Source organism: Cetorhinus maximus, chromosome 3 (assembly GCF_964194155.1).
Source record: "Cetorhinus maximus chromosome 3, sCetMax3.hap1.1, whole genome shotgun sequence".
NCBI lineage: Eukaryota > Metazoa > Chordata > Chondrichthyes > Lamniformes > Cetorhinidae > Cetorhinus > Cetorhinus maximus.
Genome location: NC_135881.1, coordinates 12,098,956 through 12,114,147, shown reverse-complemented (window position 1 = coordinate 12,114,147; position 15,192 = coordinate 12,098,956). Strand labels below are relative to the sequence as shown.

The following is a 15,192-nucleotide window of genomic DNA, read 5'->3' as shown; positions in this document are numbered from 1 at the left end:
CTGTCGCTGGGGTCAAAATCCTCAAATTCCCTAACGGCACTGAGGGTGTACCTACATCACAGGGACTGCAGCGGCTCAAGAAGGTGGTTCACCACCACCTTCTCAAGGGCAATTAGGGATGGGTAAAAAATGCTGGCCTAGCCAGTGACACCCACATCCCGTGAGAGAACAAGGAAAAGCCCTGAGGAGTTGGGGTAGGATTCAACACAATGGGCCGAATGGCTCCTTGTGCTGCTCTTTCCTGGGATGTGAGCATCATCGACAAGCTCAGTATTTGTTGTTCATCCCTAGTTGCCCTTGTTTCATTCTATGAATTTACGATAAACACACTGAGCCAGTGAGGGTGACCTGGTGCTTTAGGAATTAGTTTATTGTGCAACCCATGAATCATAGCCAGGTCCTTCAGGGAGAACATTAAAAACATCAGCAAAATACAAAGCTTGTAGGGATACCTCGCTATACTACAACCCAATTACTGGAGTTTTATTCGCTAGGAGAACAGTTTAACAGGGGACTACTGGGTACCTATATTGCTGCTTGTTTCCAGCAATGATAACAGGGACAAAGGGATCGCCAGACAAACAGAGGCCAAGGTCCCTCTAGCTCACCTTCGACAACCCTGTTAGTCACATGATCCAATGATAATGGGCGTTGTTGAATAATCATAGCAATTAATCTCCATCTATTCGTCTACAACAGACCCAGGTATAAGGGCGAGGCAAAATCTCCCAGTGCTTTTGAATTATTTGCATTACTTTTATTTCCAATCCTCTTTTTCACCAGGCTCTTGATTGGCCCTATAAAAGCAAAATACTGCAGATGCTGGAAACCTGAAACCAAAACAGAAAACGCTGGCAGAACTCAGCAGGTCTGGCAGAGTCTGTGGAGAGAGAAACAGGGTTGACTTTTCGAGTCCGGATGATTCTTCTTCTCTGGGAATGCGTGAAACAAGTTTAGCCTGCTTCGCCAAGAGCTCGGCCAAAGTGGTGAATGGTAAGGGGGCACTTTAAAGGAGCTGAGGGGGAGGTGGAGAGGTGAGGGATTTCAGAGTTCCAAAGAGTGGCACCTAATCAGCTGACAGCGCCCCGCTGCCAATGGTGGAGTGAAGGGAGGCGAGATTTTGGAAGAGGCTGGCATCAGAGGAATGGAACATTTAGTGGGATTGTGGGGAGCTGGGGTTACTGGAGGAGGTTGCAGGAGCAGGGAGCAGTTTGTACCTAGAAGTATTTAAACATGAGGATAGGGATTTCAGTGAAGATATGAGGTGATGAGTGATTGCGACTTGAGGCTACAAAAGGACAGGCAGCCAAACTTGAACGAGGTGCAGTTTAGAGAGGGACGATGTTGACATGTAGATAAGGTATAGGAATGGACCAATGATACATCCCTGGAGATAAAGATGTGGAGGGGTGGCGAGTGATGCCACTGCTGAGATGCCCTGGGCATGATCAGACAGGTGCAAATGAAACCACCTGAGGGCACCTAGATGGCCAATGGGAGAGAGCTATTGTAACAGAATGACAAAGTTGACTAGGTTGAAGGCTCCATCACCTCTCTTGACTACCCCAGTGCCTCCATCCTTGAAGAGGATGAGGAGGGATAATGCAACCGAGCTGCAAAACACGTTGCTCATGATTTTGTCCGTTCCAGCGCTGTGGACAGGGGGTGGAAGTGCCAGAAAGGCTTCTTCAATGGTACTCTCATTTCAAAAAAAAACACTCACCTCAGCCGTGAGTATTGGTGCATCAGTTACACAAGCGGTCAAGTCTGCTGGTAATGGATTAGACCATCCTTTACTCGTACAGTTTCTTGTGATTGTGCCTGTCGAACAGATCAAAAAGTCAATCGCCTGAAGGGTCCCTGCACTAAAGGGCCACATTGAATAAACACACACTGGCTCCTCGGACTTTCTTTCTCTGCCACACACCCAATTGGCAAAGTTGGGCAACTCCGGAACATTCTCTCAAATTGGTCTCAAACCAATGCGACTCTGCAAGGTGCACTTGGCGGGTGGGGTGGTGGGTGGGTGGGCGGGCGTAATCGAACCATTGGTCAGTAAGTCAGTCAGCACCACGCCGACCCTAAACCTGGCTGCCCCACAGCACTTGGGAGGTGGCCATAATTACCTGTGGGTGGGGGGGGACTTCAACCCCTCCAACACAGGGGAGCTCCGCCCTCAAGAGCTGCCATCCAATCTGATTGACCGACAACATTGTAGTCCCAGAAGATTCTTCTTGCAAGTAATGGCCGCTGCTGGGACTATGTACAGTCCCAGGAAGGAAGAACATGGATACCAGACTTAAAGGTAAGTCTGAGCATTTAGGTTGGACAGGGATTGGAGACCCTAGCAAAGTGGGGAGGGAGGTGGGGAGTTGGGTTTTGGAGGCCGGAGCGGGGGAGCCAGTGGGATATCCCGAATGGGCACAGGGGACCCCCTAAATGAGGTACCTCCCCCTTCCATCTCACCTTTATTCATCCAAAACTTGGCTGCCAGTGTCCTAACTCACACTGAGTCCCATTCCCCGATCACCCCTGTGCTCACTGGCCTCCATTAACACCTGGTCAGGCAACATCTTAACTTTAAATTCTCATCCTTGTTTTCAAATTGGCCTCACCCTCCCTGCCTCTGTAATCTGCTCCAGCCCCACAACCCTCCAAGATATCCTTGCTTCTGGCCTCTTGAGCATCCCAATTTTAATTGCTCCTCCATCGGCGGCCATGCTTTCAGTTGCCTAGGCCCTAAGCTCTGGAGTTCCTCCCCTATGCCTCTCCACCTCTCTCTTCCTTAAAAACCCTGACCAAATGTTTGGCCATCTGACCTAATATCTCCTTATACGGCTCGGTGTCATACTTTGGTTTATGACGGCCCTGTGGAGTGCCTTGGGGCGCTTCTATGTTAAAGGGGCTATATAAAAATAAGCTTTTGTTATAATAATCCTTACCTAATATTGGACTAAATTGTATGAAAGCAGTTGGGCAGGACACGTTGACAATCTCTCCATGAGCAGCCTGGGGCCAGCACAATACACCATCCCATGCCATCCGGCAGCCTAGAAACAGCGGGTCCAAGAAGGCAAATTAGGAAAATGGATCAGAACTGAACTTCATCTGATTGTTGGCGACTATATTCCAAGTAAATATTGTCCGATATTAATTTAAGACAAGGCTGTGTGAGAAACCTGAGTGTGTTGCGTTTGACCCCAAGGTGAGATTCTGACCACATACCCACTCTATCGCCCCCCCCACCCCCTTGTAAGATCACCCAACTCTGCACCAGTCTCAGCTCATCCGCTGCTAAAGCCCTTATCCATGTCTTTGTTATCTCTACCCTTGGTCAATGTTCCCTCCATCATGTGTGTGTGTGCAATCTTGCAGAAATGGAGATTGTGGGGTTTTTTTATTCATTCATGGCTAGGTCAGCATTTATTGCCCATTCATAAATGCCCTTGAGGAGATGGTGGTGAGCTGCTTTCTTGAACCTCTGCAGTCCATGTGGTGTAGGTCCACCCACAGTGCTGTTAGGGAGGGAGTTCCAGGATTTTGACCAAGCGACAGTGAAGGAATGGCGATATATTTCCAAGTCAGGACGGTGAGAGACTTGGAGGGAAATGTCAAGGGGCGATGGTTGGATTCTCCCTTGTTGGAGATGGACATTGCCTGACACTTGTGTGGCGCGAATGTTACTTGTCACTTGTCAGCCCAAGCCTGGATATTGTCCAGGTCATGCTGCATTTGGACATGGACTGCTTCAATATATGAGGAGTCGTGAATGGCGCTGAACATTGTGCAATCATCAGCGAACATGCCCACTTCTGACCTTATGATGGAAGGAAGGTCATTGATGAAGCAGCTGAAGATGGTTGGGCCTAGGACACTACCCTGAGAAACTCCTGCAGTGATGCCCTGGAGCTGAGATGATTGACCTCCAACAACTACAACCATCTTCCTTTGTGCTAGATATGACACCAACTAGTGGAAAGTTTTCCCCCATTGACTCCAGTTTTGCCAGGGCTCCTTGATGCCACGCTCAGTCAAATGCTGCCTTGATGTCAAGGGCAGTCACTCTCACTTCACCTCAGAAGCTCAGCTCTTTTGTCCATGTTTGAACCAAGGCTGTAATGAAGTCAGGAGCTGAGTGACCCTGGCGAAACCCAAACTGAGCATCAGTGAACAGGTTATTGCTAAGCAAGTGCTGCTTGATAGCATTATTGATGACCCCTTCCAACACTTTACTGATAATCGAGAGCAGACTGAAAGGGTGGTAATGGACCAGGTGGGATTTGTTCAGGTTGGATTTGTCCTGTTTTTTGTGAAGAAACATACCTGGGCAATTTTCCACATAGCCGGGTAGATGCCAGTGTTGTAGCTGTACTGGAACAGCTTGGCTAGGGGCACGGCAAGTTCTGGAGAATAAGTCTTCAGTACTATTTCCGGAATATTGTCAGGGCCAATAGCCTCTGCGGTATCCGGTGCCTTCAGCTGTTTCTTGATATCACGTGGAGTGAATCGAATTGGCTGAAGACTGGTACCTGTGATGCTGGGGACTCCGGAGGGGGCTGAGATGGATCATCCACTCGGCACTTCTGGCTGAAGATTGTAGCTTCAGCCTTATGTTTTGCACTGATGTGCTGGGCTCCTCCATCATTGAGGATGGGAATATTTGTTGCTCCTCCTCCTCCAGTGAGTTGGTTAATTGTCCACCACTATTCACGACTGGATGTGGCAGGACTGCAGAGTTTAGATCTGATCCGTTGGTTGTGGGATTGCTTAGCTCTGTCTATCACTTGCTGCTTATGTTGTTTGGCACACAAGTAGTCCTGCGTTATAGCTTCACCAGGTTGACACCTAATTTTTAGGTATGCCTGGTGCTGCTCCTGGCATGCCCTCCGCACTCTTCATTGAAGCAGGGTTGATCCCCTGGCTTAATGGTAATGGTAGAGTGGGGGTTATGCCAGGCCATGAGGTTACAGACTATAGTTGAGTACAGTTCTGCTGCTGCTGATAGCCCACAGCACCTCATGGATGCCCGGTCTTGAGCTGCTAGATCTGTTCGAAATCTATCCCATTTAGCACGGTGGTAATGCCACACAACACGATGGAGGATATCCTCAATGTAAAGTCTGGACTTCGTTTCCAGAAGGACTGTGCAGTGGTCACTCCTACCGATACTGTCATGGACAGATGCATCTGCGGCAGGTAGGTTGGTGAGGATGAGGTCAAGTATGTTTTTCCCTTTTGTTGGTTCCTTCACCACCTGCTGCAGACCCAGTGTAACAGCTATGTCCTTTAAAACTCAGCCAACTCAATCAGTAGTGGTGCTGCCGAGCCAGTCTTGGTGATGGACATTGAAGTCCCCCATCTGGAGTACATTCTGCACCCTTGCCACCCTCAGTGCTTCCTCCAAGTGGTGTTCAACATGGAGGAGCACTGATTCATCAGCTGAGGGAGGGCGGTACGTGGTAATCAACAGGAGGTTTCCTTGCCCATGTTTGACCTGATGCCATGAGACTTCATGGGGTCCAGAGTCAATGTTGAGGACTCCCAGGGCAACTCCCTCCCGACTGTATACCACTGTGCCGCCACCTCTGCTGGGTCTGTCCTGCCGGTGGGACAGGACATAGCCAGGGATGGTGATGGTGGTGTCTGGGACATGATCCGTAAGGTATGATTCTGTGAGGATGACTATGTCAGGCTGTTGCTTGACTAGTCTGTGAGACAGCTCTCCCAGTGTTGGCACCAGCCCCCAGCTGTCCAGCCTGATACTGTGACGCCGCAGGGTGGAAAGAGGAGGCTGCCCCACCTGACGAAGAACGCCTGGGCAGAGGTGGCTGCCCAAGGTGAGCAGGCATGATGTTGTGCGCCACACATGGATCCAGTACTGGAAAAGGTTCAATGGTTTTCTGCGATCTGCAAGGGTAAGTACTGACTTTGCATGGAACTGAATACAGATGTCTTGGTGGGTGGCCATTCATCGTGACTCTCAGGGGAGTGAGGTGAAGAGTGCCTGCCAAGGCTGGGCGATGTGTTCACTTGCCTTGGGCGTGTAGAAAAGTGAGTTGTGCCCAGTCGGATGGGCACCTCAAGCCGGCTCTCCTGGATGGTGGGGGCGAGGCTGGTCTGGAGTCGCAGGTAGTAAATGGGCTAATGAATACACTTTCATCTGTACGGGAGAAGAGAAGACATAGTACGCTGGACCGTGCATGAACAGATGATGGGATCCCCAAAATCCTGATCTTGTCCAGGTTTGAGACGGATGCCCTGGACATGGAATGTGAGCGAGGATCAAGGTCCACAGCTCAGAGAGCGGCAGGGCTCTTGGAAGGTGGTAAGAGTCCAGCGGGCAGATGAGAGACTCGGGGAGTGTGCAGGAAAGGTAGGGTTGTGGCACCCCCAATGAGATGTTCAGATTCAGAGTACCCAATTGCTTGCCCAATCGCAGTGCCGCAGTGAGGCAGCTACCCCATGTGACAAGCAACTGTCGTGCATGCACAGTCACTTTGTCAACCGATGTTTGCAACTGACATATTTCCTTCCTCCCTCAGAGGTGCCATCCTCACCACATGCCACAAACCCCGAGGACCCCCCTCTTGAGACCCGAGGAGGAGCCACCGAGCGATAAACCCACGTCACATCATCTCGCTTAACCAAGAACCAACGCTGATACGGGCACCTCGGTGGCCAATACCACATCGGATCAGATGGTAGCACACAGCGGTGAGGGCACATCACGCTCACTTCAGGAGCTGGTGGAGGCAGAGAGTGCCCTGCTCGCGAGCTCTTGGAGGACTGCTGGAGACCAGGGCCATGCTGAGCCTGAGGCAGACGGTGAGCCTCTGGAGTCGCCCGACAGGCGGCAAGATGTTGGATGTCCAACGGGATGTGCGGGAGGATCTGGTGGAGATCCCTGAGGGTCTGCGTGCCACGGCCTCTGTCATGGAGGAGTCCGTGTGGAGCAGGTGCACTGTGTTGACCTGGAGTTCTGAGCGTGCAGCCTGCTCCACTGAGAGAGCGTTGAGTCTCCTGGATAGGCAGCTTCAGGAACAGAATCAGGGGCTTTCTGGAGCTGCACTCGGACCTGCAAGTCAACACACTGGCGATGACCTCAGGAGGTCACCGTCAGTGGGTGAGAGATGGGTGAGGCACCTAGTCTCCCCGCTGGGTGCCCGTCCATCAATGGTGAGCAGGGAGGTTCAAACCAACCTCACGCTGGTGGACCAGCTGCATTGTCGCATCTGCGAGCTCTTCTCAGAGCACTCCAGATGAAGGCAGCAGCTCCTCTGCCCCTCTGCCAGGGCCCGTGGCATCTGATGAGGCCACAACGATGGAGGAGTGCCCAGCCATGGCACAGGTGGAGCCAGCACAGACTCCGCCGGCTGGAGGATGACAGCCAAGGTCATCAGGGCCGGCAGGACATCACAGTCGGCAGGCTGCCTCCAATGCCACTGCCAGCGAGGGAGGGTGGGGGTGTGTGGAGTGCGGGGGCACCGAGACGCAGCACTCACAAGCAGAAGTTTAAGACCCTTTGAGCACAAGATGGGTTGTTATGGTGAAGTAACTTTCTGTGAAGGGTGTGTTCTGTATACTTTGTTTTATTCTGAAACCACCATATAAATGCCTCATTATGTATGATGGCCTGAATGCACCTCATGGTTTTCAGAGGTGATGGCCCTGGGAGTTGCGTGTCACAGGCGGGAAGGGCTGTAAACTTTATTTCAGAGGTTGTACCTTGACCTGAGGGTGACAGGACGGCCTCATCAGGAATGTTCAGTAAGGGGGCGTCACCCTTGCCTTCACTTTCATGCCAAGCCTTGGATACCGAGTGGAATGAACGGAGAATCAAGGCCTCCCTGGTCTCCCTGCCTCCCACAAGGTTCATCACTTCTGCAGCCACGTCCTCACCCTGGGCCTCCTCCGGCTCCTCATCAGTTGATTCGTCCTCTGCAGCCTGGCGAGCTGCCTCACTGTCATCATCCTCCAATCGTCCCCCCCTCGCCAGAGCCAGGTTGTGCAGCGCACAGCACACGATGACGATAAGCGAGACGCGCTTCAAAGGGTATTGCAGTGCTCCCCCTGATCGGTCCAGGCGGCAGAACCTCATCTTGAACAGGCCAATGGTCCTCTCAATTACTGCCCTTGCAGAGGCCTGACTTTGATTGTGCCTTTCCTCAGTTTCTGCCCTTGGGTGTCAGAGCGGTGTCATGAGCCAACTTTTCAGGTGATAGCCTTTGTCACCCAGGAGCCAACCATCCAACCGAGCTGGAGAGATAAAGAACCTTGGCACCTGGGAGTGCCACAGGATGTACTCATCATGGGAGCTGCCAGGGCACCTGGCACAGACCTGCAAAACCTGTCTCCTGGCATCTTTATGGCCACATGAGTGCAAACTATGGCACCCTGGATTCAGGGGAACCTAACGATTGCAGCGAAGCCTCTGGATCGCTCAGCCTGGCTGGCTTCGTCACTCCAGAAATGATTGATGTTCATCACCCGCCTGAACAGAGCGTCAGTGACTAGCTTGACGGAGCTGTGGGCAGCAGATTGGGAAGCACCACATTGATCTCCCACTGACCCTTGGAAGGAACTGGAGGCAAAAAACGTCAGAATCACCATCACCTTAAGGGCCACTGGCATCTGGTGGCCACTGACACAGTTTGAGACGATCTCTGGGCCAATCATGTGGCAAAAGGAGGTCATAGAGGGGCAGAGCCTCCTTCGGCACTGGACCTCAGACACGTTGAGGTAGCTGCAGCGCTGCCTGTAGACTCTTCTGCAGGATAATGGCGTCTTCTGCAGATTCCTCTGCCTTGCACTTCCCTGGTGGCCCTGCACCCCATGTGGCTGCGCCTCTCTTTCCACAGGTCGCTCTCTGGGACGCTGCCTGCGGACACCGGGCCTCCTCTCCCTTCTGGCCCCCTCGTCCTCAGAGGAGGTGGCCCCTCCGGCGGAGTAGACAATCCCCATTTGCTGGAATACAGGTGGCACAGGACAGTGGCCTGAAGGGTGCACTGGGCAGAAAGCAGAAAGCCAAAGAGTCCTCCAGAAAGCACAGGAAATGTAACGAGGTCTCAGAAAAACATCGACAACCAACTCTCACCTGAACTCCTGCTCACTCACGTTGCCCCGGCTCTGGTCGACTATTATCCCGCCCCAGATTCAGGTTCCAATGAAAACGGGATGTCCTCCTGCCCGTGTGACCCGTGCGCTGCTGCAGAATTGCACCGGCCGTGTAAAGTTTGAGATAATTGCTGTTTTAGTGGGCCTAACTGCCCTCTCTAATTGTTGGCAGGCCCGCCTCCAACTCCTGCGCCTGACCCGCCGACCGCGCGGTGACATCAGGAGCGCCTTCCCGGGCAATTCCAGACGAGCGCGCACGCTCCAAGGGCACAAAACCCTGGCCGTGATTTATTACCTGGCTCAAAGATCGGTCAGAAATTCGAGGGCAGGGGTTCTGATTCCTGAATTGCCCAAAGGTTTGAACAGGAAATTGAGAGGATTGTGTTGACACAAATCATTAAATGCTGATTAACTGCAGTAACGTGAGTTACCTACCCTGTACTGAGGCATTCCCGTTCTCTTTGATGCTTTGCAAGCATTGCTCTTTGTCTCTCTTTATCTCGGTTAGAATTTCACATTCAGGGTGCAGCTTCCCCAGGGCCTAAATGAGGTGAGACAAACACAGTTAGGACATATTGACTTCGCTGAGCTGGCTATCCCTATACCTGTTGCTTCAGTCGATTAACCCCAGTTGTTTAAGCACAGCTGGCAAAGTTGTCTAGAATCCCTGTTTATGTTCAACCCCAAAGAAGGCTTTATTTTCTGGGTGTGAGAATTTTAACGTGGCAAATTTTCCGATGAAGAGACGTATTAGACTCGAAACGTTAACTCTGTTACTCTCTCACTCCCCACAGGTGCGGCCGAGACTTCTGAGCTTTTTTTCCCAGCGTTTTCTGTTTTTATTTCAGATCTCCACAAACTGCAGTATTTTGCTTTTATTATCCCAGGGAAAATAAGACCGTTTAGTCCCATTTTTTTTTTTTAAAATCATCTCTCTAATAATCTAACTCTTACATTTTAATCTCCAGCTGCATTTTTAGTGTGCTTAACAAGATGCTAGACATTACTCAGGACAATACTCTTCCTCCTGAGTCAGGAGTTAGGGGAGTAAGTCCCATTACAGAGGCTTGAGCTCATACTATCAGCTGGTACAGTGCAGCACAGAGGAAATGTTACACTGTTGGAGCAGCCAACATTAAAACTGGGGTCCCATCTACTCTCTCAGATCCTGCGGCAATAGACTGAAGAAACAGAACAAACCCACGACCGCTACCACCTAGAAGGACAAAGGCGACAGATAGATGGGAACACCGCCACCTGGAAATTCCCCTCCAAACCCATTCACCATCCTGACTTGGAAATATATCGGCCGTTCCTTCGCTGTCGCTGGGTCAAAATCCTGGAACTCCCTCCCTAACAGCACTGTGGGTGTACCGACACCACATGGACTGCAGCGGTTCAGGAAGGCAGCTCACCATCACCACCTTCTCAAGGGCAACTAGGGATGGGCAATAAATGCTGGCCCAGCCAGCGAAGCCCACACCCCACAAACAAACAGAAGAAAGGCCACTTATATTTCTATAGCCCCTTTGAGTACAACAAAGCAGGAGCATTAAAAAGCAAAATTTGACACTGAGCCACATGAGGAGATATTTGGACAAGTGAATGAAAGCTGAGTTAAAGGGGAAGATTTTAAAGAGTGTCTTAAAGGAGCAGAGAGAGGCGGAGAGTTTGAGGGAGGGAATTCCAGAGCTTGGGGCCGAGGCAGCTGGAGGCACGGCCACCAAAGGTGGAGCGGTTAAAATCAGGAATGCGCCAGAGAGCGGGATTAGAGAAGCGCTGTTATCTCGGAGCTAGAGGAGCTTACAAAAATAGGGAGGGCCAAGGTCATGGTTGGATTTGAGAAGAAGGATGAGAATTTTAAAATCGACGCGTTGGTCAAGCCAGTGTAACCCAGCAAGCACAGGAGTGATGGGTAAAAGGGCCTTGGTGCGAGTTAGGACGTGGCCAGCAGATTTTTGGATGACCTCAATTGTACAAGAGGGTAGAATGTGGGAGGCCTATTGGAATAGTTGAGGCTAGGGGTAACAAAGGCATGATGAGGGTTTCAGCAGCAGATGAGGTGAGACAGGGATAACGCTGGGGGAATGATACGGAGGTGGAAGTAAGTGGCCTTATGGTGACAAGGTTGGAATCTGATGGCGGGGTCAAATGTGGGACTGAGGTTATAAACAGTCTGGTTCAGCCTCAGACAGTTACCAGTGGGAGGGGGGATGGAGTCAGTAACTCAGGAATAGATTTTGGAGCGGGTGAAGGGGGTCGAGCGCATTGGATTCGGTCTTCCTCATCTTTAATCGGTGAGAATTTCTGCTCATCCAACACTGGATATTGGATAAGCAGTCTGATCATTGACAGTGGAGGGGCTGAGAGAAGTGGTGAGATAGAGCTGGGAGTGGTCAGTGTACATGTCAAAACGACTCTGTTTTTAGACGTCACTGAGGGGCTGCATGTGGATGAGAATTGGGGGGGTCCAAGGAAAGATTTTTGGGGGACACCTAAGGATACAGTGTGGGAGCAGGAAGAGAAACCATTACAAGTGATACTCTGGATATAATTAGATAGATATGAAAGGGACCAAGTGAGGAAGGTTCACTAATGTCCTTCAGGGAAGGAAATCTGCCATCCTTTCCTAGTCAGGCCTACATGTGACTCCAGACCCACAGCAATGTGGTTAACTCTTACTTGCCCTCTGAAATGGCCCAGCAAGCCACTCAGTTGTATCAAAATGCTACAAAGTCCCAAAAAAGGAATGAAACCGGGTAGACCACCCAGCATCAACCTAGGCAGCAGAAACAACAACGGCAAACTCAGCCCCCTCGACCCTGCAAAGTCCTCCTTAGTAACTCCTGGGGGTTAGTGCCAACATTGGGAGAGCTGTCTCACAGACATAATCATCCTCACGGAATCATACCTTACAGATAATGTCCCAGACTCCACTATCACCAACCCTGGGTATGTCCTGTCCCACCGGCAGGACAGACCCAGCAGAGGTGGTGGCACAGTGGTATACAGTTGCCCTGGGAGTCCTCAACATCGATTCCGGACCCCATCAGGTCAAACTTGGGCAAGGGAGTCTCCTGCTGGTTACCACATACCGCCCTCCCTCAGCTGATGAATCAGTGCTCCTCCGTGTTGATCACCACTTGGAAGAAGCACTGAGGGCGGCAAGGGCACAGAATGTACTCTGGGTGGGGGAACTTCAATGTCCATCACCAACAGTGGCTCGGTAGCACCACTACTGACCGAGCTGGCCGAGTCCTAAATGACATAGCTGCTAGACTGGGTCTAGATGCATCTGCCCATGACAGTATCGGTAGGAGTGACCACCACACAGTCGTTGTGGGGATGAAATTCCGCCTTCACATCGAGGATAGTCTCCATTGTGTTGTGTAGCACTACCACCGTGCTAAATGGGATAGATTTCGAACAGATCTAGCAACTTAAGACTGGGCATCCAGGCTGTGGGCCATCAGCAGCAGCAGAATTGTACTCAAACACAATCTGTAACCTCATGGCCCGGCATATCCCCCACTCTACCATTACCATCAAGCCAGGGGATCAACCCTGGTTCAATGAAGAGTGCAGGAGGACATGGCAGGAGCAGCACCAGACATATCTAAAAATGAGGTGTCAACCCAGTGAAGCCATAACACAGGACTACTTGCGTGCCAAACAGCAAGTAATAGACAGAGCTAAGCAATCCCAAGCTCTGCAGTCCTGCCACATCCAGTTGTGAATGGTGGTGGACAATTAAACAACTCACTGGAGGAGGAGGCTCCACAAATATCCCCATCCTTAATGATGGAGGAGCCCAGCACATGAGCGCAAAAGATAAGGCTGAAGCATTTGCAACAATCTTCATCCAGAAGTGCCCAGTGGGAGATCCACCTCGGCCTCCTTTGGAGGTCCCCAGCATCACAAATGCCAGTCTTCAGCCAATTCGATTCACGCCATGTGATATCAAGTAACGGCTGAAGGCACTGGATACTGCAAAGGCTATGGGCCCTGACAATATTCCGGCAATAGTACTGAAGACTTGTGCTCCAGAACTTGCTGAACCCCTAGCCAAGCTGTTTCCGTACAGCTACAACACTGACATCTACCCAGCTACGTGGAAAATTGCCTAGCTATGTCCTGCACACAAAAAGCAGGACAAACCCAACCCGACCAAATACCACCCCATCAGTCTACTCTCCATCATCAGTAAAGTGATGGAAGGGGTCATCAACAGTGCTATCAAGCGGCACTTGCTTAGCAACTTAGTCACTGACACCCAGTTTGGGTTCCGCCAGGGTCATTCAGCTCCTGACCTCATTACAGCCTTGGTTCAAACATGGACAAAAGAGCTGAACTTCTGAGGTGAGGTGACAGTGACTGCCCTTAACATCAAGGCAGCATTTGACCGAGTGTGGCATCAAGAAACCCTAGCAAAACTGGAGTCAACGGGAATTGGCGGAAAACTCTCTGCTGGTTGGAGTCATACCTAGCACAAAGGAAGATGGCTATGGTTGTTGGAGGTCAGTCATCTCAGCTCCAGGACATCACTGCAGGAGTTCCTCAGGGTAGTGTCCTCAGCACAGCCATCTTCAGTTACTTCATCAATGACCTTCCTTCCAACATAAGGTCAGAAGTGAGGATGTTCACTGATGATTGCACAATGTTCAGCACCGTTCACTACTCCTTAGATACTGAAGCAGTCCATGTCTAAATACAGCAAGACCTGGACAATATCCAGTCTTGGGCTGACAAGTGGCAAGTAACATTCACACCACACAAGTGTCAGGCAATGACCATCTCCAACAAGAGAGAATCCAACCATCGCTCCTTGATGTTCAGTGGCATTATTATCACTGAATCAGCCACTATCAACATCCTGGGGGTTACCATTGACCAGAAACTGAACTGGACTAGCCATATAAATACTGTGGCTATAAGAGCAGGTCAGAGGCTAGGTATAGTGCGATGAGTAACACACCTTCTGACTCCCCAAAGCCTGTCCACCATCTACAAGGCACAAGGAGGAGTGTGATGGAATACTCCCCACTTGCCTGAATGAGTGCTGCTCCCACAACACTGAAGAAGCTTGACACTGTCCAGGACAAAGCAGCCCATTTGATTGGTACCATATCCACAAACATCCACTCCCTCCACCACCGATGCACAGTAGCAGCAGTGTGTACCATCTATAAGATGCACTGCAGGAATTCACCAAGGCTCCTTCGACATCATCGTCCAAACCTACCACCTTTACCATCTAGAAGGACAAGGGCAGCAGAAAGATGGGAACACCACCACCTGGAAGTTCCCCTCCAAGTCACTCACCATCATGATTTGGAAATATATCGCCGTTCCTTCACTGTCACTGGGTTCACACCACATGGACTGCAGCGGTTCAAGGAAGCAGCTCGCCACCACCTTCTCAAGGGCAAATAGGGATGGGCAATAAATGCTGGCCCAGCCAGCGAAGCCCACATCCCATGAATGAATGAAAAATAAGTTTCACCCAGCCAGACAATGGTGGAGAGGCAGTGGAGGAAGATGGGGACAGCGCAAAGAAGATAGGAAAATTGGGTCAGGAGGAGGCCATTCAGTCCCTCGAGCTTGTTCTGCCAATCAATAAGATTGTGGCTGATCTCTGACCTAACTCCATGTACCCATCTTTGCCCCAGATCCATTTATGCTATTGGACAGCCAAAGTTCTCCCGAGTGTCCTGGACCAAGAATTATCCCTCAACACATGTCTGTTAAAAAGAAAACGATTATCTGGTCATTATCTCATGATTAAATGTGGGACCTTGCCCAAGTGCAAATTGCCTTCTGTGTTTCCTACTCTAAAACAGTTACTAGGCTTCAGAAGTATTTTGTTGGCTGTTGGATGAGTGCAGCTCCCACAACACTCATGAAGCTTGACACTGTCCAGGACAAAGCAGCCAATTTGATTGGCACCACATTCACAAACATTCACTCCCTCCACCACCAACGCACAGTAGCAGCAGTGTGTACCATCTACAAGATGCACTGCAGGAATTCACCAAGGCTCCTTCGACATCACCTTCCAAACCCACGACCACTACCACC

General features: G+C 50.7%; 1 protein-coding gene across 1 annotated transcript in view; it reads right to left on the bottom strand.

The window, feature by feature from the left end:
* The window catches only part of LOC144672185 (growth hormone-releasing hormone receptor-like), a 63,392-nt gene extending 48,603 nt beyond the window's left edge, over window positions 1–14,789 (bottom strand). Inside the window, exons 1-4 of the mRNA XM_078534007.1 lie at window positions 14,769–14,789; window positions 9,546–9,655; window positions 7,726–8,177; window positions 1,724–1,860 (exon numbers count right to left, since the gene is read on the bottom strand). Of these exons, the coding sequence (XP_078390133.1) occupies window positions 1,724–1,860; window positions 7,726–8,177; window positions 9,546–9,655; window positions 14,769–14,789 (720 nt within the window). The remainder of the gene's footprint in view (window positions 1–1,723; window positions 1,861–7,725; window positions 8,178–9,545; window positions 9,656–14,768) is intronic.
* Window positions 14,790–15,192: the final 403 nt, after the last annotated feature.